General features: G+C 42.1%; 1 protein-coding gene across 5 annotated transcripts in view; it reads left to right on the forward strand.

Moving 5' to 3' along the window:
- The window catches only part of LRRC3B (leucine rich repeat containing 3B), a 108,283-nt gene extending 84,711 nt beyond the window's left edge, over positions 1-23,572 (forward strand). For all 5 annotated transcript variants that reach the window (XM_045037705.1, XM_019810795.2, XM_011286270.4 and 2 more), the window contains one exon: positions 22,312-23,572. In XM_045037705.1, coding sequence (XP_044893640.1) covers positions 22,476-23,255 — 780 coding nt within the window. In that variant the 5' untranslated portion in view covers positions 22,312-22,475 and the 3' untranslated portion in view covers positions 23,256-23,572. The remainder of the gene's footprint in view (positions 1-22,311) is intronic.
- The last annotated feature ends 502 nt before the right edge of the window (positions 23,573-24,074 follow it).

A 24,074-nucleotide genomic window follows, 5' to 3' on the forward strand; every position in this document is an offset into this window, starting at 1 on the left:
ATCATTTCCATACAGCCCACTCGATATTGCCTGGCAGCACGAGGGACAAGAATAGCAGGGAGCTTTGAAACCCACAGAACTGCAGCCTCCTCCCCCTTTGTGTACTTGTGAGCTGAGCTGCTAACAAGTGGCAGGATGGATTCATTTGAATTTCATCTGCCTTCATTTCCCCTGCCTTCCCTCTGGTGCTCGTGGTAATGAGCAGCGAAAATGACCGGGGGCCCAGGAGGCACATGGAAGTGGGGGAGAACCCAGGGCTTGAGAGAGTCCGTACCTTGAACACTCAAGAATTAACCTCGGTCCCTTCCCCTCGCCCCGCTGTATCTCATGTGGCCGCTGCACAGAGCCCACTGAATGCGGAGCTGCTCCACAAGTGGCCTCTGGAAAGATTTCTGTCCGATTCTTCTTTTGTTGACGCGACAAAGGCAGCTCATCGAAGCTTTCCTCTTGGTCATCTCAGGACAAAGCTCGGGTATCCACAAGTGCACTTGGGAAGACATAACATGGACTTTGTACGATCATAGGTTGATAGAAAAGGGATGAACCTTCAAAACTCTGTCCACGGCATGGGGCGCCTGGGTGGCGCAGTCGGTTAAGCGTCCGACTTCAGCCAGGTCACGATCTCGCGGTCAGTGAGTTCGAGCCCCGCGTCAGGCTCTGGGCTGATGGCTCGGAGCCTGGAGCCTGTTTCCGATTCTGTGTCTCCCTCTCTCTCTGCCCCTCCCCCGTTCATGCTCTGTCTCTCTCTGTCCCAAAAATAAATAAACGTTGAAAAAAAAAAAAAAACTCTGTCCACGGCCCTTTCCAGACACCCGGGCGTCTGTCCTTCTCTGGTCAGCAGATCAGAGTAATGCTTGCCTGCGGAGGAGAACAGGGAGCAAAAAATAGTACTTGCCGCTTCTTTGTGCCGGTGGGGAAAAGACCAGCTTAGTCGGGGAGTATTGGTCAGCACCAGTGAAGTATAATGACCGTTCCCATCCACCCCCGTAATTACTGCCTGGAGCATATTTTTCAACCACTCCCTCTTAGTTCTGGCTTTAGCAGGGCAAGAATGGCCTCTGCCCTATACAGGCATACTTTGGAGATATGGTGGGTTCAATTCCAGACCACTGCAATGAAGCGGGTTGAATAAATTTTTTGGTTTCCCACTGCATGCAAAAGTTATGTTTACACTACGTTGTAGTCTATTAAGTGTGCAATAGCATTTTGTCTAAAAAACAATGTGCATGCCTTAATTAAAACGTACTTCATGGCTAGGATGCCTGGGTGGCTCAGTAGGTTAAGTCTCTGACTTCAGCTCAGGTCATGATCTCACAGATCATGGGTTTGAGCCCCACATCGGGCTCTGTGCTGACAGCTTGGAGCCTGGAGCCTGCTTTGGATTCTGTGTCTGCCTCTGTCTCTGCCCCTGTCCCATTCAAGCTCTGTCTCTGTCTCAAAAATAAATAAATGTTAAATTTTTTTTAATACTTTATCGCTAAAAAATGCTAACCATTATCTGAACTTTCAGTGAGTTGTAATCACGTGTCACCATTCACCATAACAAATGTAAGAATGATGAAAAAGTTTGAAATATGGTGAGAATGACCAAAATGTGACACAGAGGCATGAGGTGAGCAAATGCTGTTGGAAAAATGGCACCAATGGATTTTCTTGATTCAGGGCAGCCACAAACCTTCAATTTGTATAAAAAAACAAAACAAAACAAAACCCAGCAATATTTGTGAAGTACAACAGAGTGAAGTACAATAAAACAAGGTATGCCTGTATAATTGTTTGCTGGCTCAATCAGATCTACCTGGATCCCCAAGATGACAAGGATCTAATACCTGGATACTAGAAGAATCCGCGTGTCATGTGACCAAGGCCTCCGCTTCTCCATCCTTGGAGGAGTGCCATCTGTTTCTGCAGCTGCACAGAACTTGGTGGCCACAGCTCTACCACGTTTTCCTGGACTCCACAGAGTTCTCAGCAGCTGCACACAAGCAGGATGTGTAGACTCTTCCGATGCCCCATCTCCCTAAGGGTTGATAATGATGGCTTCCCTTCTAGAGCTGAGGCAAAGTAGAGGCAAAGAGGGAAATGCTGTACATTAGTACAGTCAGTACAGTCAGTCTCTTTCTGCCATTCACACCGCAGAAATATTTTACCTTCGTGTTTTGACTATGTGTTTCTGAAAATCATGGGCCAGGCCAGAGTCACGGGCCCAGTGACCAGGATCCATCCCTACGTGGTAAACAATGGCGAGCCCTCCCAGAGCCTGACCTCCTGTGACCATGGGCATCTCTGGGTGACTTGTGGGGAGCGGAAGTGTCATCCTCCTTTATCTGGCTAGGTGTCAGATTTCATGAATTGGATGCTGCCTCCCCCATGTCCCCAGTGTCGGCAGCTCTGCTTTTATTCTGAACCCAGTTGCATAAGAAGCAGCTCATAATTAGGGGCTCCTTCCTTCCTCTTCCATTTCCACGTGGACTGCCCCACAGTGACGAGAGGTGGAAAAGTCTGCACTGGTGAGGGGAGGGTGGCTCATCCCCGGGACCCCAGCCCCTACCCTGTCAGGGTTAGGTTTGTGAGAAGCTTCGGTGTGTTGTCTGTCATCCGGCCCTTCCCTGAGCAAACACGTCCTGAACACCTCCTGTGTCTTTGTCCCTAACGTGGCTCTGGGGATGCCCACAGCCGAGACATTCAGATGGTCCAGAGGCCCACCACACGTGGGAGTTTGGCTCTGCTCTGTCCAGCTCTTCCCTCTGTGACTTTAAGAATGGCTGAAGTGGAAAGAGAGAAAAGGAAAAGAGTGCCAGGGGTCGGGGGTGAATGGGCTGTGTGCTCATGCTTAGACCAAGTTTACTGTATCAGGGGATCAGGGACACCAGACCAGCCTCACCACCCTTCCTGTTATCATATCCTGAGGCTCCGTGCAAGGCAAAAAGCAACAGGTTGGGTATAAACAATACTTTCTCACCTAACCAAACATTTTTTGAGCCAAACAGGTATAAGCAGTAGCTATTCGGTCATGATTCCTGAAACCATCCTATAGGCAATGAGATTTGTGATTGCATGTTAATATTGGGATGGCCTTTTTTTTTTTTTTTAATTGTGCAAGCATTTAGAGGAGACAAGGTAGGATTTCAGATGATCTTTTTTTCTCTGAAAATGGCTCTCTCTTCTGGTTGACTTTTTCTTAGCTTCACCTGGACTGACCTTACCTTTTTTACTTATCATAACCTGGCTGGTTGGTTCACTGAGATAAGAGTAAATGCTAGGATGGAGAATACCAATTCAGTTTTATTTAAACTGGCATATTATTTCTGAGCAAGGAGATAGGGGAAGCCTTACTACATCCTGCAGACAATTAAATGACTTTGGAAAGTCTGATTTGCTTTGTTGTTGACAGGAACTAAGTCCCTGGGTAGCTGTTGATTTTTCCGGGTGACTCCCAAAGGACAATCAAGCCAACTCAGGGCTACGCATTTCTCTATGGAACTTCAGTGAACTACACAGCATGGAAAAGAAAAACCATAGATCTCTGTTCTGATTTTCTTTGTTTTTTTCTTTTCTTTCTTGTTGTGGAGTTTTGTTTTGTTTTTTTACTATGAAAAGAAGATTTTTTACATTTGATAGAAGCTGACATTTAACTGAAAAGATAAAGGGCTCAGGTGGAGAACAGGAAGCAGTAAGACCATTTCTAGACTAGATACAACCCATTGATCTAAAAAGGGCTGCCTCTTTCATGCATTTGCATAATTAGGTAAATAGTAGGCAGCCTGTCCCATGATCCTCTTGTTAAAATTAAACTGCCATCCATCGTATCCAGGCAAGTTCTTTGTACTACTTTATTGTTCTACAAATACTGGTTTGTTTTTCTGTTCTGTCTTCTTCTTTAGGGAGGACTTAAGGGTTGTTGTTGTTGTTTGAAAAATACACTTCACAGGATAAAATAAATGAAGAAATTTCTATCTTACATGATCCCCAGGTGGTCACTGAGGAGATGAAATTTGAAAGTGTACATTAGAGAGCTTAACAGAATGAAGAATCTAAATCTGAAATCAAGGGCAAATTTACGTGAAGATTGGAATGATCTATCTACCACTTAGTTTCTGCTAACAGATTGGAGGGGTAGCAATTCTATGTGCTTTGATAAAACAGCAGTTCTGGAAAGGAGAAACTGTGAGGTTCTAGAAGGAAGGGTAATCTGAGTGCAAATAAATTCTCTGTTCACCTTTCATTGAAATCAGAGTTCAGGTGTTAGCCTCAGGTCATCAGCCTAGGTCATTCGGTGAAAATGTCTATGAGGTCCCAGGTCTGGGCAGGCCTGTTAATGGATAAATGGCCAAAATGAAATTGGAGGAAGTGGACCCTCAGGGTTCTACCTTTCAGGACTGTGTAATGGAGAGTGGGTTCCATTTGGTGGAAACCTTTTGCAGACAAAACAACAGGGAAGAGCCTCAGAGTGTCTACATGCTCGCTATAGCTCCTGAATTAATAAAATGTTACCTATTTCAGTTCTGTTTCATCGCGATTGCTAAGACATGACATTTCAATTCTTCACTGACTCTCTAGAAACTTCGATTTCTTTTAGTTGTCTCTTTGATGTTTGCCTCTGTGTTTGCAGGATAGCTTCTGAGAGCCTGCGAGATCCAGCAAGCCCAAGGGTGGCTACTCACATATGCCCAGAACTACCACACGGGCTCTGTTTCCAGGAGGATGTTTCAAACAAAAATCACTCGCAAAGAGAAATAACTAACATTTCTTGTGTACTATGTGCCATGTAGGTACGTTGTCTAAATAATACCACTTAATCCTTATACGAAAGAAGCAGTAAATGCTTCTGTAATCCTCACTTACAGGTGAGGAAACTGAGCCAAGGCAAAGTTATGGAAGGAACTGGGACTCGGAGCCCTTGCTCCTAACCCCTGGGCTGCACTGGTAGAGCCCTGACTCCATGCTGGCACTGCGCTTGGCACGAGGAATATGCAAGCAAGCAATATTAAAGTGTCTCATTCAGATTTGACCTAGGAACTGGATGGATGTCTTCCATCTATGTATCAGTTTTTCTGGGCTACTTGGAGGTTACCATAACAATTTTGAATATTATTGACAGTCATAGTCAGCAAATATATAGTTTGGTTTCCATTGATAATGTAACTGCTGGTGTCCTTTAGCACTGAGCAGTTATAACATTCTTGAATGAGGTCTCTGTGATTCTTGTATGAAGAAGCATGTTCTTCTATTGGTAGTATATATGCATGAAACAAATGTCAATCAGGTGGCGTAAGAAACAGAAACATATTAACTTTTTAAATTGTTAAAATAGTCACGTGTATCAGGTGGACTTTGCTACATCACAAGCGCACCCCACACCCAGGGTCATTTTTGTCATTCGCAAATTCATGGGTGGCTGGATAGTTTTTCCGGTCTCGACTGGGCTCACTTACAAATCTGTGGTCAGCTACAGGTCGGAGAGTTGTATCTGACGATCTGGGTTGGCCTTTCTCGCATGTTGGAAGTGTGGCCAGCTCTAGGCTAGAGTGACCCAGGTGGGCCAGGCGGCCCCTCCTTCGTATGACTGCTTATCATCCGGCAGGCTAGGCAAGGATTATGGTGGCTTGCGGTGGGGGAGGGTTCCCACAGCAAAAGCAAGAGCATGGATGGCCTCTTGGAGAGGTGTAGGCTTGAAACTGGCATAATGTCACTTCTGCCTCGTCTGTAGTCAAAAGGACTTCCAAGGCCAGCCTAGATTCAAGGGAGGGAGAAATGGACCCCATGTCTTCATGGAAGGAACTCCAGGTTACCTTGCAAAAGGACAGGGATGTTACGGGGTGGGGAGTAACGGAAACTGTGTGAAAATAAGCTACGACAGCACATGAAATGAAGTATTATGCTCACTGTATAGATGAAAAAAATTGAGGCCCAGTATTAAGTAGCATGCCCGAAAAACAAACTGACAACTAGTAACTTACTAGCACTGATTAGTAACTAGTAAGTGGTTGAATGACAAACTTAGGCAAACTTAGGCATGTCTAACTCCAAAGTCCTTCGAAACCCCCACTCTGTAAGGTTTTCAAGGTCTTTGGGGGTCGTGTTATTAAATGATCTCGTCGAAAATGAAAGTGGTGCCTAGGGAAAAAGATATAGGAGAGGATAAAATTCAAAGATAATAATAACCCATTTTTCATTTACTTATAGGCATGACTAGTTTTAATCAAGGGGCATTTCTTTAATTAAATAAAACCACCCTAGATAGCTATGGATAGTTTTTTCATCTCCACCTGTAATAGGCATCAGTTGGCAGTGGCTCTTTCTCTATATTATACAGCCCGAGAGGGATCAAGTACAAATAGAATTCGCATTTGCAAAACTTGTGACCATATATTACTAGTGATTATAACGGAGGGAGAATGAAATGTCCTTTAATTAATTTGAATTTATCCAATGCATTCTGTGGGTGTTTATGCTATAAAAATAATGGGGTATGGGGAGGCCTTTGGCAGGGGGACCAAGTATTGGGGAAATTATGAGGTAATCGGTTACTTTGCTATGTAAGTTCTCAGAACCTTTAACAGGCTGGCGCCCATTGTGGCGCTCAAAGAGGGTATTTCTCCGACTTATGTGACTCCAGAATATTCATATGGTAGAAATCTCAGATACCTAGTATTCCGCAGAACCCTTGGGAAATCTGAACTGGATTCTTTCTCATCCCTTTGAAGGTCAATAGTATTTGTCAAGCCTCTGCTTTGAGACAGACACTGTCAGGACCAGGCATTATCAGAAACCCATGAAATAGGCGTTGTTGTTTTTTTTTATTTATAGTGGAAGAAACTGAGAAGCTGGTGCCATAACTGGGAGTTAAACCTGGTTTTATCTAACATCAAGCCTATAATGTTTCCTGTACACTCTCCTGGGATTCAGAAAGTTTAAATGACTGCCCGTGGTGACTCAGCCACTCAGAAGAGACACTATGTTTCACATTTTTGTAATCCCTATAGCTCCTGACAGAAAAGAGATGATCTGTCAATGCCTCCTGGCCAACCCCTTTATTACCTACTTATCGGTATGATCATGCTCATGGCAAAAAAATTGCAAGACTAGGAAAGGGTATAAGATAAAAAGTGAAGATTCTTCGCCATTTTTTTAGCTCCAGAACGTTCCCCTAGAGGGTAAGACTATCATTTTTTATTGTTCTCCTGTAGCTTTTTAATTACGTGTGTATGTGTGTGTGTAGATCTTTCTATTTTGTTTTACACAGGTGGAATCGTACATGTACCTTTTTCACTGAATATATGTTTGACATCTTTTTTTTAAAATCAGGATTTATAGGGGCGCCTGGGTGGCTCGGTCGGTTAAGCATCCGACTTCGGCTCAGGTCATGATCTCACAGTCCGTGAGTTCGAGCCCCGCGTCGGGCTCTGTGCTGACAGCTCAGAGCCTGGAGCCTGTTTCAGATTCTGTGTCTCCCTCTCTCTCTCTGCCCCTCCCCTGTTCATGCTCTCTCTCTGTCTCAAAAATAAATAAACGTTAAAAAAAAATTTAAAAAAAAATAAAATCAGGATTTATAGATTGCTTCTTTCTTTTGTATTTATGAACCATATTTAATCAATTTTTGTGATGGACTTTTAAGGTATTTATAGTTGTATTTTTAATTCCTTTTTTATTAAAAAAATTTTTTAATCTTTATTTATTTTTGATAGACAGAGCTGAGTGGGGGAACAGCAGAGAGAGAGGGAGACATAGAATCTGAAGCAGGCTCCAGGCTCTGAGCTGTCAGCACAGAGCCCGATGCGGGGCTCAAACCCACGAACCATGAGATCATGACCTGAGCTGAAGTCAGATGCTTAACCAACTGAGCCACGAAGGCACCCCTAATTCCTTCTTTTTTAAAAAAAAATTCTGCTGTAGCAAACAGTGTCTCAGTGAAAAAACAATCTTATACCTATATCTTTGCGCGGTTATGTGTTTAATGGAAAACAAAAAGCAAAAACAATGCAGAACATCATTTTCCCCGGTGACCTCTCTTAGGAAAAATAGTGGACCATTGCCAAGGAAGTGTTAATGAGCTGTAAATAAACATTTCTTTAAATACAAATTTTGGACCAAATACAGTATTCTATTTGTTTGGTCAGCTCTGTTCTGACCAGAGGGCAAATGGACTGAGCCAGTGGTCCTATCCAATGCCACTCTGACTAAGGTCCACAATGACTAAAACCGGGAGAGGGTGACTCAGACTCTGGAAGCTGTTACCTGCCCTGTGGAACAACGTTACATATTTTGGTTTTGACGCTATGGACACATACTCAATACAAAGTGGACAGATGTAACCAACGCTTTGTCATTTAAAGACTTGCCCATAATTTTATGCAATTGGCCCTTTCAGTGATGGAAACAGTGAACAGAATTCAGATGCAGAGTTGGACTTGAGTAAATTTCACCTCTAGGAATTTATCATAAGGCAATGATCCAAGAGGAAAATGTATCACCCTGAAACATTTATTTCAATTGCATATTATTTATGATAAGTTACTAGCAAAAATGGGAGAAAATCAAAATATCTAGCAAAAGAATAACGTTTGAGGGGACCTAATGTATAACTGGGGCATTGTGCTGGTATTAAAATGATGAAGAACATGACAATTTAAAACCTTAAAAAAAGAAACAAAATTGTCACCTATGCTAACATGGCAATTATAAAATTGCGTGGAAGGATAAGATACTTAATTTGTTAGATGTTTGAATTCTAGGTAGTCTATTTCATTTAGAAAACATATCTGGTGTATAATATTATTTGTAAATTCAATAAGTTACTAGTTCACAGAAGATAATTTGTATGGATGTTGAGGAAGACCGTGAGGTTGTTTTTAGTGTTTACTTATTTTCGAAAGAGAGAGAGTATGCACAAGCAGGGGAAGGGCAGAGAGAGAGGAGAGAGAGAGAATCCCAAGCAGGATCCGCTGCGTCAACGCAGAGACTGACGCAGGGCTCGAACTCACAAACTGTGAGATCATGACGTGAGCCAAAATCTAGAGTTGGATGCTTACCTGACTGAGCCACGCAGGTGCCCCATGAAGAATGTGAGTTTTGAACAAAAGTCTGTTTTTTGTCTCAAAGTGCCTTTGAAAAGGCATAGTATAGATCTGGCTAGGCTGTCTCCTCACTTTGAAGGATGTTGACTATTAGCAAGATGACCACGTGTCTCATTTTTCTGGGACAGTTGTTGCTTGACCCTGTTGTCCCAGTACAGTTGTTCCCAGCACTGCTTTTCACTGTCGGAGGTGACTTGGTTTGTCTGATTAAGTCTGTGGACCCCTGCACTATAAGGGGCATGCTAACCTTCCTGTTCTGTCATATTTTCTATCCCATCCCTGTTTTAATCCCGCATCTCTAGTAAATATCCGACATGAGAATTTAGCTTTCTGTGGTTTAGGAAGCCTTTTACAGAGCAATGCCTTCACATTCCACCTACAGCCAGAGCAGAGTTTGCGTACGTCATTAGTGCAGTTGTAAAGATCTTGCCCGTTATGTCGTGTGGTCGTCCTGTCACAGAATCTTTTTGAAACTGTGAAATTTGAGGGGCGCCTGGGTGGCTCAGTTGGTTAAGCGTCTGTCTTTGGCTCAGGTCATGATCTGATGGCTTGTGAGTTCGAGCCCCACATCAGGCTCTGTGCTGACAGCTCAGGGCCTGGAACCTGCTTTGGATTCTGTGTCTCCCTCTCTCTCTGCTCCTCTCCTGCTCACACACACACACACACACACACACTCTCAAAAATAAATAAATACTAAAAAAATATTTAATCATGAAATTTGAAAGTTTCTCTCTGCTTGCCAGTCATTTTTCACTACATTAGATAGCAATCATTTTGTAATTTGACATTTTTGTCTTCTTCCTTCGGCAGGAAACTCAGAGCTAAGCCAGGTATTTAGTTGTAGCAAAAGTCCTTTATCCAGTGTGATGGAGAGTCAGAATGGACTGTGGGTTCTATTCTTCACTTACTGTGGTGCTAGTTTCCTAGGGCTCCTATCACTAATTACCACAAACCTTGTGGCTTAAAACAACACACATCTGTTCTATAGTTCTGGAAGCCAGAAGTTTGAAGTCAGTTTTGCTGGACCAGAATCAGTTTGTCAGCTGGGCCCACGTCCTCCAGAGGCTCTAAGGGAGCATCTGTTTCTTGCTGCTTCTGGCTTCTGGGGGCTGCCATGTTGCCCGTAGCCACATCACCGCAATTTCTGCTTCGGGAGTCCTGGTGCCTTCTTGTTTCCCACGTCAATTACACCTTTGCCTCCTTCTTATAAGGACATTTATAATTACATTTAGGGTTCACCCAGATAATCCAGGATGATCCCTCCATCTCAAGATCCCTAACTTAATCATATCTGCAAAGTCTCTTTTTCCATAAAAGGTAACATGCATGGGTTCCAGGGGTTAGGACCTAGGTATTGGGTGGGGACGGGGGGGGAGGCATTTTTCAGCCTCCTACAATCTACCTTCTGGTCCCAAAGGTTCACATTCATCCCCCATGCAAAATATATCCATCTTATCCCAACATTACCGAGGTCTCGGCCCATTATGGCATCAATTCAAAAAATCCAAAATTTCATCTGAGGATCATCAGCTCAAAAGTCCCAGATCTTATCATCCAGATTATCCAAAGCGGATATGAGGAGACTCTGGGCATGGTCCATCCTGGGGCAAAATTCCTCTTCGTCTCAAAGTAAAGTTTTTGCACATAGTACGTGTCCAAGAAATGTCAGCCACTATCGGAGTTACTCCCTTTATTGCATTAAGGGTACATCACTCTGGTCCTCCATTGTCCTAGCAGAGAGAAGACAAAGTGTAAGATGATGATGGTAATGATAGTAACAACAATCGTAGTGGTAGAGTGAGTAATAGTAAACTCTCATGGACAGTTTCTCATGTAACAGAAGCTTTTCTAAGTGTTTTATATGTATTGCCTCAGTGAATCCTCATGAAATCCCTTGGATAGAACTTATTAATACCCCCATGTTTAACTGTGGGGAAGAGAGGATACATAATTAGTAAATGGCTAAGCCATGATCTCCATGCTGCCCAATTAAAACCAGGTCCACGCTGCACATGTGACGTCTGTCCGTGTGCTAGGACGGCATACAAGGACGGCATACAAGGACGTGTGGTAGTCCTGGCATACAAGAAATACAATTTTCTTAAGTTAATTTGTTTATTTTGAGAGAGGTGGGGGGAGAAAAAGGGGGGGGGATGAGCAGGAGAGGGGCAGAGAGAGAAGGAGAGAAAGAAAATCCCAAGTAGCCTCTGCACTGTCGGTGTGGAACCTAGCATGGGGCTCGAACCCATGAACCGCAAGATCGTGACCTGAGTTGAAACCAAGAGTCAGGTGCTTAACCAGCTGAGCCACTCAGGTGCCTCCACAAAATACAGTTTAAAGAAGTCCTTCTCATTTCACCTTCGGTTTCTATTCAGTGTCACTATGAGGAGATAGGCCACATTCAAATGAGTATTCCTAAAAGTCTCTTCCTTCATCAGGAAGGGATTTCTTTTTCTCTTGAAGTTCTTTCCGTTGCTGTTGTTTATTTTTTAAGCCTAGAACCTCCCGTCCACATGTTCCTTTGAGAAACGTGAAACTTTCAGACAAGATGGAAAATTGGTACAATGAATACTTTTAGGTGATCACTTTCCATTTACCAGTCCTTAATCTCTTTCCCCTTTGTCTCTCTCTTTCCACATAAAAATATAGTTTTGTTTTTCCTGGGTATTTTGCATACCCTTTGCAGTTGTCATGACACTTTACCCCAAAACACTTCAGTATGTACCTCTTAGGAACAAGGATTCTCTCCTTCCTCCTCAAATCATGAAAAGCCCAAGAAGTTTATATTTGGTTCAATAATATCTAATATAGGTTGTAATCAGAGTTTTCCCTCATTGTTCCAATAATGCACTTTGCTAGCATATTTTTTTTTTACAGCCGGAAGTCAGTCTTTTGCATTGCTGTTGGTTATCACATCTTTTTTCTTTAATCAGGAAGAGTTCTGCAGACTGCTTTGGGTTTTTTGTGTGTTTTGTTTTGTTTTGTTTTGTTTTGTTTTGTTTTGTTTCCCTTCAGTCACCCTTTGAAGAGTCCTGATCAGTCACATTGCAAAGTGCCTCAAGTTTCAGATCGGTCAAATCCTTTCCTCATGATTAGATTCAGGTTAAATATGGTTTGAAATGAATACTATCATAGGTTATGTGAGAATCGCATCCTAGTTGGTTGTGCTTAAGAAAAAGACACGTAAGGCTCTGGAAAAAGAATGATCTGATATTCAAGCGAAACAGCCAAATACTGAAACCCACAATACAGCATAATCTTTAAGTGGCCATTGATGGCTTCTGAAGCGCATTTCACATATATTTATTTCAGTTTATCCTCATAACTATGAGACCAGGGAGGTGAATATTATTCATTATAGGTCTATGATAAATAAAGCTTAGAAGTGTGTGTGATTTGCTAAATTCCTGGAATTCATTCCTCAGAAGCTAGGGTTTGAATCCAGTTTCTAGACCTTGGTTTGGATCTCAATCCTGTACTTTCCCCACCAAATCAATGAATAAGGTTAAACAAAACAAGGGTTTAAAAAAAAATAACAGTCACTCAGCCTACTCAGAAATTCGACTGAATTCAGCATAAGCTAGTGTGCTCTAAAAGCAGCTTTCAGGTTGCCTCAGGACCCTCTTGAGTTTTAGGGAGCCTACATTTATGTAGATTATGTGTTAAGAGCTTGCAAAGCTCTCACTGTTAAATGTCATAGGCACTTGCTGAGAAATAATAATAGAGAAGCAGAAAGAAACTGAGATAGATGGGTTCCCACTCAATCCCCCTGTAAACTTGCAGCATGTTGAATAATGAATACAGATGTAAGCAAAGACATAGTCTTATCTTTATTCTGTGTTTAGTCCCAGAGAGAGAGAGATACTATGTCAAAAAAAAAAAGTGGATTTTGTTTATGTATTTCTTTGTTTTTCAAGCAGGTTTATGGGTGGGAAGAATTTTTACATCTACTCCGGAGATCTATGCGCATTAGATCATGTAGAAAGGAGGCAATGTATTCATAAGAGTCATTTGTCCCCCAGTAAGTTCAGGGTTTGTTTAAAGAATTATTTTGTGAAATAGGTTTCAAAAGAAGAAAAGCAGTGCCTAAAATGACTGAGATCTGGGACAGATGGACATCATGTCGTTTTGATAAAAGTTTTGTATGAGTAGCTCTTAGAAGATTTTTTGCGGGAAAAAGAGTTTCTCTTCTCGTTATTGACCTTCCCAAAGTCTGCGGAAAGTAGTCAACAGAGGACTGATTTGGCATTTGAAACTCAGTACTTGTGTTTGCAGACCCTCTATATCTAAATGTGGCCAGTAGAAGGATTCTATAAATCACTGAGTGTTGAATGGAATCTACCCTGTGGGACACCTAGGATCCAAATTTTGTCCTTCTGCTAACCAGCGTGTGACTTTAAGCCATTTCCATTCGGTGCGTTCCTCTACTGTGCTGAAGTAGGACCAATGATGTTTATCATGCTTCCCTAAAAAGGCTGCTTAGAGATAATTAAATAAGAGCATATCCATGGACTTGCCCCGCAGACATCTAATGTAATGTAGTTCACAAACGTAAGGCAAATGTGTCATGTTAGAGCTTTCAGTTTAGAGGTGTAAGGGAGGAAATTTTTTCCTCCACATCTCTAGGTTTGTTTGGCTGGTCTGTTAATTAAATTGACATAAAACAGGTTAACAGAAAAAAACTTTAATTATGGAGCAGGAGCCCCACAAAGACAATGAGAGGCTACCTGACAGGCAGTTGAGGTGTGCTTGCCATTCTGAGTTAACGGGAAGGGGGTAGGGATCTGAGGCTTCAAAGGGGAGGAAGCCAACTCACAGAACGATGGGAAGACCAAACGGTTAGTAAACAAATGTCTGTGGTGCCATGCAGAGACAATGGGACGCAGAAAGGAATCTGAACCAACAGGCTCTGCGGACCTCCAGCCATCCTCTAGCCCATCCTGTGTGTAGTTACCTCTGGTAGTAGCTCTCTTTCCCGAACTGGGCCCTCTGTCTGAATTTTTCCAGGCAGTTAAGGGGGAGGTGCCAAGCTCTTCCTGAGTCTTTTGGGACTTGATCGTCTTCAGTTCAAAGTAGTCATCATGCCAGAACGGTGCTCTCTGGGGAGACTTGTTCTGAACCCCTTCAGAAGCATGTGTCACCTTTTCTCCCTCCCTCTTGCTATCTCGCTAGTCTTCTTTTTCAGCAATGCTTCCCCCAGTGCTCAGGGTTGTCCTGAGGATTTTGCAAGGCGACATATGTGTATCCAGAATAGAAGGCAACTTACTTTCTGTTTTCGCCATTCCTTTAATCTCTATTCTGTGCAAGTGACCATCTTCCTCTAGTCCCTGAACGAAACACATCAGTCAGCCCCGTGATTCTGTGCCAATCTCAGGTAATGGATTGTCCTACCATTACCTTAAGTCACAAAGTCAATTGACTTAAGCCAAAGTAAAAGTTGAATATGATTATGTAAGCGTCTAATTCAAGAGATTAGCCAATACACTGAATTTCATCTAATATTCAACTATTCCCCTCTCTTCTTTGTTTCAGGCGTAAAGGAAAGGGAAAGAAGGTATGGTGGGTAGCTCGGTTTCTTCTCTCTGCCCTTTCACCCCACCCCAGCCATCAGCATAACTGGGCTTCAGCTGCTCTCCTCAGAGGCTCATTGGAAGGTAGAATGAGATGGGCTTGGTGCTTCTTTCTGGAGCTCTTTTGTGCCCCCTACCCACCTGTATGATGCCCCGATATATGACTCCCCTGGTCCCTGTGGTGGATACATTCCAGATGGCTACATTCCCCAAATCCAAACATCTGCCCTTCAGTTTCTTGTTGCTCAGATGCCTCGGCCCTACCAGGGAATCCTATGGGACCATGAGAAAGGACCCAAGATACTTTTCACTGGGGAGTTCCTTCCCTCAGGTGGCCATATCTGACCGATAGGGAGTAGTTTTCTATCCCTTGTCTGACAGCTCTGGGAGTGCAGGCTCACCCCAACCTCAAAACATTACCCAACTCTACCACCAATCAATGGCCAACCTTGTGCTAGGACATTCTGCACCTCCACCCCAGCTCCAGGAATCCTATTAATAACTCTCTCCTCTCTTTGGGGAGGTGATAAGATAGATGCCTCTTGACACCTTTTTCCCTCAAAGTGGACAAGGAGATGTTAGACTCACAGAACATGTTACCCAACCTTCACATAGCACCTTGAGCCCTCACTTTGGAATTCTATATCCGTTTAACTAGGAACCTAATCAGAACTTCAGTTTCACCATCCATTACTCATGTTAGATGAGTTCGTCACTTAATAAATACCTGGCATGTAATAAATGCCAAGTGAACAGTAGCTGGTTTATGATGAAATGAGGATGGATCCTAATTCATTTCAATAAATATTTATTAAACTCTTACTATGGGCGATGCAAGAATATAAAAATGAGTAAGACATTGACCCCTACCCTCTGAAAGCTCATGGTCTGGTAGCAAAAATAAACCGATATCCTCAACTGTAAAAGCAAGAATTTTGAGATTTCAGGCGCTTCCTGACTTAACCTGTTATGACATATTGGGTCTGCAAGCAGCTTAAACTCCTTCTAAATATAATGATCCTCAGTTCCTCCTGTATTTGTTGGCCTTATTAGTTCATATCCTTAACTAAATGATGATAGTTGCTTGTTATCAACCAGCCGAATGACTACTGGGCCAGATCTTCATCATCGAATTTGAAACCAGGAAAGCGAATCCAAGCTGTAGAGGGTTGGGATGACCTCTGATAAATCTCACGCTTGTGGAAGGAAGTGCTCTTCATCATCAGCTTTCTAACTGTGGATCTCTGTTTCCTGAGCTCAGGTTTCTGTGTCTGTGTAAGTGTGGTGGGACATAGGATTGGAAAAGGAGGGTTGCCATGAACAACAGGGGCTCGTGAAAGCTTTTTGGCCAGTGGAAATTCATGGTCAAAGTGTTACTTGCACCTGACATTGGAAGGAGAACAGAAGCTGCACACAGGCAGGCCGGGAAGGAGGCTTTGGCTTCCTTTTGGTGCAAGAGGCTAGTGTTTTGAACAGGAGAGAGAAAAAGGGGACACAAAGCATAAGAGAGTGGGCAGGGAGAATGAAAATGGAAACCGTTCCCAAGAAATCAGGAGGGAAGAATAGGTGGTTTATGGTAGAAGGTAGTTGGGTGAGGATAAAGGGTGAAAGTGATTTTACTTTTAAGGGTGCCCATTGTGAAGCCCAGGTGGAATCTTTTAGTGAGAGGTGGTTGCGAGTGGAAATGCAAAACTAAAGTTCATGGCAGAGCTCAATGCTAAAGATGCGAAATAAGGTGTCATATCTGTGAACGTCATCTCAAAATTATCTATATAGTTCATTCACCTGAATTATTCAGATCCCAACTGTCCCTCATTTTTTGGTCAGGAATTATACACATTGATGTTTTATGCAACCAATACTTAGTTTATAGAAAACCTGAGCATGTAAAGAAATCCCTATATAATTTCTATAATAAGTTATAAAGTTAACTTTGGAAATATTACATTGAAAATATCACACACTGTAGTCTTTGCGGAAGTAAATGAAAACTACCCAAATGAGAACAAGCAGAGGCCATTTTCCCCAAGCTTTCTATAGCAAGGGAGCCAGCCCTGATCCCTCGCATTCGGCAGAGACTCATGGGGAGGCAAGGAGTGTAAAAGCTTTATCGTGGGACAAATGAAAGGCTTCAGATGTGCCCTGATTGGTGGCTCTTGGCATGAGGAATCTGGAGGCAGGCTAACTAGACCCAGAACCTCATTATGTGGTTGCTTAGGGGAGCAGATTTGGCTCTCCCTGGTTAACCCTAAATTGGAAGCAGGAGGGAAAATGAGGGAGGCTGGCAGTTACTGATCTGGCTGAGTTGGGACAATTGCTATAGAGGCTGCAGTTTGGCTTCCTGGGCTGGTTTAAGCAGGTTGTGAGTTGAAGTTCTGTTTTGATATGTGGTCTCAGCATTGTCCCTTTGCATATTCAGTCTCTCAGGTTGAAACACGTTCAGCTTTTTAAACTTTATCGTCTTGTTATTGACCCAACCCTCTTGGCCGCCATTGTCCAACTGTTTCATGGTGCTCGAAAGTTGTCTTCTGAGGCGTTATGTTCAGATTGTTTTTTCAGTTAAGTTCTGGTCCTTTTGCACTAATTTTTTTTAAATTTTATGTAAACAAAAACACCTTTGTATCATAAAAAGTTAAATCCACTAGAAGGGTATGAAATAAAAAGACCACTGCTTTTCTCCCCATCAGCCCCTTGAGTTCTGCTCCTCAGTTAACCACTATTAATAGTTTCATATACATTTCCTTCCATACAGATCCTTTCAGAAACGAACTATGCATTTGCAAACATATGTTATATACCTATAGCTGCACATTCGTGTCCTCTTTTTAAAACTTTACACAAACAGGATGAGACTATAAACCCCTTTTTCCTAGCTGCTTTTTGAGGTCATCTTTGGAGATCTTTACATCAGTACAAGTCAGTCTAACTTGTTCTCATGTTTTAAAATCTGAATAGATATCCCTACATTGCTTGTACAAAAAGAATGTCCCAAGTATCCCCTCATCAAGGGTTTGAGAGTGCTTTGTTTTTTACACTTACACTGACCCTAGTTTTCCTAATTTTAACCAAGATGTTAGGTACTTTCACTTGAATTTATTCTTGTGTCAGTGAGATCAAGGATCTTTTCATAGGGTTTTTTTGGTCATTCGTATATATTGTTTTTCTGTCCTATTTTTCTGTTGGATCAGTTTCTTATCCCTTGGTAAGAATGTCTTGTATATTAAAGAAATCAACCCTTTGTTTTAGCATCTGCCCTTTCATTTTGTGTATGGTCTTACTTTTGCCCTATGGAAGTTTTAATTTTAAGTACTTAAACTTATGAGGTTTTTGTTTTTCTTTTTTCATTAATTTGAAAATTAATGAACCCACCCACCCACCCCACCCCCCACCCCGAATCAAAGGGCCTTCCTGTGTTGCTGTATTGTGCTCTTTAATCAAATCCTCGTTGGTAGCAGTGTTGCATGGAAAGAAATTGGGAGAAATCGGTCTGTTATTTCTTCTTGAATTGGTGTGCTCACTGATCTTAGAAGAGTTAATGAAAGCTTTGGGTTTGAAGCCCTGAGTGTCCCTGAGTATCTATCCCCTAATGATGAGAAGAAAGGAACAGGAAGCAAGATAGAGTTGTTAATCAACCACTGAAAGATCTGTCTTCTCAGGCAGTTTGCTAAATACACTTTTTTTTTTCTTCTGGAAACAACATTTGATAGTTACCACCCAATCCGGGCATTAATTGTTGGACCTTGGAGACCCATGTGATGGGAAAATGTGGGCAAGGCATGGGGCCAGGGATAAAATGGCCCCGTTTGGGAGCACAGCTCATACCTAAATACCACATTCCAAAAATACAGTAGCTTCCTGACTGCCCCAGACATATTTAAAGGGAATGAAGATAGGGTAGTATGATGAGTTGAGAAATGCAGAGGGGAGTCAAGAGGTAGAGAAGGCACTGTTTGATTTGCTCTGTCCCTTTATCGGATCTTGTTCCTTATCAGGAGGACAGGCAGTGATGCTGCTTCTATTCTTGCCATCACCAGTGTGACCCCAGCCCTTCTCTGGTGTTCTACATACTCCCCCTGAAGTTAGAAAGGAGACACTCTATTTTTTCTAGCAGGATATTGTGTTTGCTGCTTCGCATATTTGGGTAGACCTGACTGGAAATAGAGCAGGAGGGAGTTTTAAGTTTTTGAGCTGCTCCTTAGCTTTGTACTCTGCTGGGTGGTAGCTGATGTCAGAAGAATACCTATGTTTTTCACTAAGGCACACCTCCCATGTCTTTCTTTTCCAAGAACCTCTTTTGACCTCTCCAGCAATTTAAGACAATGTCAAGCTGATTTTGGAAAATAGTAATTCGGCATATTAGAGTGGAGAGGCCGTTCTTCCATCTTCCCTGCTGAAGATGACCTTGACTCAATAACTTTGGCCCCTGCTGTCTGCTTCCTAGACATCCAAGGGCTCAATTCTCTACTCCTTGCATTTCTTGTCACTTTGTCCTGGCTGAGCATGGGAGCACTAGAGGCTGAGTCATAGCAGCCAAGTAATCTATCTAGCCAGTCCCAGAGCTTTTGTTTCCCTTTCCTCCAACATGACAGGAAGAAAATGAAATAGCTTGAGCCCAGCATCTCTGAATGCAAGAGATACTCTGTATTTGTATTCCTAATAGGCGTTCTATTCAGTGTATAGGTGGACCATTTCAAGGTTTCAAGGTGAAACCATTTCATTGGATTCCATCTCAAGAGGTATTTCATTCTGTTGTTGAAAACTCAAGATGTGTTCTCATCATTTCTTGTCTGTTACCATGACCATTGGGCCGATCATCCTGTAGAAACCAAGATTAAGTCTCAAGAAGCCTACCGGAAAAGCTCCATTCTTCCTTTCATCAGCTAGGAGCCTGCGCTCATGATTTTTCCAAAGACCACCATGTTGACATGTAAAACCAATAGACATTGGAAGAGCCAATATTTATATTAAAAATAAAAATAATTATCTTAGGGAAGAAAAAGGAAAGCTATATGCTTCAATATGTTATTCGATCATTCATACAATAGATGTTTGTATAGCCCTGACTACATGTCAAGCACTATGCTAGCATTTGGGAACGTATCTGGGATAATAGCAGTAACCGTAGCTAACAAGTATGGAGCTCTTACTACCTATTAGACATTGGGCTAAATGCTTTATGTGGATTATCCCACATAATTCTCAAATCAACTTTGTAACTGTGTTCTTTTATCATTTCTATTCAAAGATAAGGAAAATAAGGCTTAGAGAGGTTAAATAACTTGCCCAGGAACACATTGCTAATAAGGATTAAAGCTGGGATACACGCCAGTGTACTTTTTAATTGCACTTTGCACTTTTTAATTGTTTGCTGTTGTTTCTGCATGAGGCGGAAACAAGCCCCTGCCCTCATGGAACTTACAGTCTAACTTGGTGAACACTTTTCTTCAGGTAGACTCTTAATCAGTCTCTGGAGAGATGTGGAGGGTCTGCCAGAGAAGCCTTGCCACCTTTCAGCAGGATTTAGGCTGGTTGCACAGCCTCAGTTGATGGGAGTTGGTTGATCGCATAGACTTTTTTCATGTTCTCTAATCATGTTCATGTCCCCCATCTCCTGTGTCCTTCTCATGCCTTCCTCCTAACATCCTTTATCTTATCCTTCTGCCACCCTCCTTTCTCTCTGAATGCCCTCCCCTCCACACCTGCTTATTTTTTCCTCTCTCCCATCTAGACAATCACTAGAGTCCCAAATGTCGTGCAATGCAGTTTTCAAGGAAAACATGGAAGGGAGGGAAACTCACTGCAAATGAAATGAGCTATTGATGGATGGCCCAGTAAGCCTAGAGGTCCTTCTTTAGCATTCTCTGGCATTTAAGGGACTCAGGATTCCAAAAGCACATCCACTCCATTCTGCTAGTGCTAATCTCATTTTTCCCATGATTAACAACCCCATTCATTATGTTTTCAGCTCACATTAATCTTCTCTTCTGTGAGTTTGGTAACATTTGGAGTCATTTCCCCCTGTATTTATCCATCTGGGATCTTTAGAAAAGATAAGTTTGCAGAGACTCATTTGTTGCTCATGCAGAAAGTCATTTATTACTCACTGTGGTAAGAGGAAGGAATATTCCCCTTGTTTCTCACATCCTGAGAGAGGACACTCTGAAATCAGACATCGAGCTCCATGGGGTACTGAATTTGGGGTTGAGCTTCGACATAACAGCATCAGAAGTCATAACAAGCAATGCTTCCTTGATCCCAACTGTCTTTATAGAGCAGATAATGTTGGGAGAGCATTGTAGGGGTAGTAGAGAGTGTTAGGAGATTAATAAGTCAGAATAAAGCCTTTGGCGTGAGTCCTGTCTCTGCCACCTATGAGCTATAACCTTGGGCGAATCACATAATCTCTCCAAAATCCACTTGCTTCCTCTGTGAACTGGTCCCAAAGATGCCTGTCCTCTCTATATGAGAAAAGAGTTTGGAGGGTTCACTTAATATTCTCATTTCTGTTCCTGAGTAAGCTTGTATCCTTACTTATATTACTTAATATTAAAATATTACTTAATTACATTTCAGAAGCCCCTTCCAACAATATTATATATATACAGTAAAACCTTGGTTTTCAAGCATAATTCATTCTGGAAACATACATGTAATCCAAAGCACTTGTATATCAAAGTGAATTTCAAGAACCGTTGCCTCCGTTGTGATCATGTGACATTCGGTGTCATTTACCACTGGTATTGCAAGACATCACTCGTTTATGAAGTTAAAATTTGTTAGAAATGTTTGTTCATCTTGCAGAACACTCGGAGAGCAAGTCACTTGCAATCCAAGGTTTTACTGTGTATTTATTATATATGTAATTTATTATATACATATAATTTATCATGTATATGTATATATATACATTTCAGCAATAATATATACATATAATGATTGGAAAGAAAAAAATAAGCTATTGGGAAAGTCTTAGAGGCTAATATTTTTTAGTCCTTATATTTTAAAAAGTCTTGGAGGTGTGTGTCATATTTGAAGACCTATTGGGGACGGGATAGGTTGTTTAGAAAACAGAGAGAATCAGGGAGACAACCCTTTTGGGGATTCTGTTCTATCAGTCCCTAGCAACATTTTGTTGTAAAGGTTGGAATGCATTTATTCATTTCTTAATTCAAGCAAGATGTTTCTTTAGAGAAAATATTCCAATTGAGCATCCATTCAGGAGCCATGACAATTATTGCTATCTATGGTCATTAACCATGAAATATCAGTGTTATTTCTCATTGCTGCTCAAGAGGAGGTCTAAACTGCATTCATGCATCTGCAACTGTAGAAAGGAGGAAAGGCGTAATTAAATTTTATTGCTATATAATTTAGAAGGGGTTCAGGATGTTGAGAGGACTAGTAGAGATGACAGAATTCTAGGCTGTTTGCTGTAATTCTGCACAACTAAAAACAAGGCGGCAGGATTCGGAAATGTCATTTATTGACAGACCTTTCCCCAAGCACCTGGGATTTGAGCAGGAGACTCCCATTATGCAGACATCTCCCAGTGGTATCAATGGAAATTACCTCTCCTGCCCACATAGAATGCCAGACGCCTGAGAGCACTTTTAATTGCTCTCTCTGCAAAAAAAGCTAATTGTCTCTGCTTCCCTTTCCTTTAGGTACCCAAGCAAGGACAGGAATAATGAAGAGACACATGTGTTAGCTGCAACCTTTTGAAATAAGCAAGAAGGAAATCAGCAGTGTGGACAAGGCTGGAACCGTTGCCACGCTTGCTTGTCGGAGTGAATGAGGAATGGGCTTGTGATTATGCTGACATTCCAGCATGAATCTGGTAGACCTGTGGTTAACCCGTTCCCTCTCCATGTGTCTCCTCCTACAAAGTTTTGTTCTTATGATACTGTGCTTTCATTCAGCCAGTATGTGTCCCAAGGGCTGTCTCTGTTCTTCCTCTGGGGGTTTAAATGTCACCTGTAGCAATGCAAATCTCAAGGAAATACCTAGAGATCTTCCTCCTGAAACAGTCTTATTGTATCTGGACTCCAATCAGATCACATCTATCCCCAATGAGATTTTTAAGGACCTCCATCAACTAAGAGTTCTCAACTTGTCCAAAAACGGCATTGAGTTTATCGATGAGCATGCTTTCAAAGGAGTAGCGGAAACTTTGCAGACTCTGGACTTGTCTGACAACCGGATTCAAAGTGTACACAAAAATGCCTTCAATAACCTGAAGGCCAGGGCCAGAATCGCCAACAACCCCTGGCACTGCGACTGTACTCTCCAGCAAGTTCTGAGGAGCATGGCATCCAACCACGAGACAGCCCACAATGTGATCTGTAAGACTTCTGTGTTGGATGAGCACGCCGGGAGACCATTCCTCAATGCTGCCAATGATGCTGACCTTTGTAACCTCCCCAAAAAGACTACCGATTATGCCATGCTGGTCACCATGTTTGGCTGGTTCACCATGGTGATCTCATATGTGGTGTATTACGTGAGGCAAAATCAGGAGGATGCCCGGAGACACCTTGAATACTTGAAATCCCTGCCCAGCAGGCAGAAGAAAGCAGATGAGCCCGATGACATTAGCACTGTGGTATAGCGTCCAAACAGACTGGCACCGAGAAAGAAATTCGTTTGCAGTTGCAATAGAATAAGTGGTTTACTTTTCCCATCCGTTGTAAACATCTAAAACTTTGTATCTCCCTTTCTTTTGAATTATGCCACTGTCGAGCTTTTAACAAACATGACAACATAACAGATAATTTTAGTTTAGGTGTCCCACCCCTTAATTGTACCCCCAGTGGTATATTCCTGAGTAAGCTACTATCTGGACATAAGTTAGATCCATCTCACTATTTAATAATGAAATTTATTTTTTTAATTTAAAACCAAATAAAAGCTTAACTTTGAACCATGGAAAACAGAGTGACTTATTGGTCCAGAAAACAGTACAGTCATTCCGTTGCTTTCAAGAGAAATCGACAACCCTTACGAGCCTAAAGAATTATCATAATGAAAGATGTGTTATTAAGTCCTACTGGACACGGGGAAGCCATAGCTGAATGATCGAGCAAGGAAAGTGTCTGTCAGACTTTAAAATACTGAGCCTTAGCAAACCTGAGTGATAATACACAGTCCGGCATCCTGCAGAGGCTTCCGCTGGGATGCCGCTAGATGTTCGCTATCTAAAAGTTGGTGTGTTTAGCTGTTATATTGATTATATTATATTATATTATAGTATATTATATTATATTATATCTAGCTAAACACACTGCTTTTACTCTATGCCAGATACATGGACAAGAAAAGGACAGCACATATTCTGTCCTGAAGATCACCTTTTGGTGGGCAGGTGTATGTGACAAACATAGAAATAGCTATGCTGAAAAGGAAAGTCCTAACTGTAATATAGCATCAA

The sequence above is a fragment of the Felis catus genome, chromosome C2 (genome assembly GCF_018350175.1).
Source record: "Felis catus isolate Fca126 chromosome C2, F.catus_Fca126_mat1.0, whole genome shotgun sequence".
Classification (NCBI taxonomy): Eukaryota; Metazoa; Chordata; class Mammalia; order Carnivora; family Felidae; genus Felis; species Felis catus.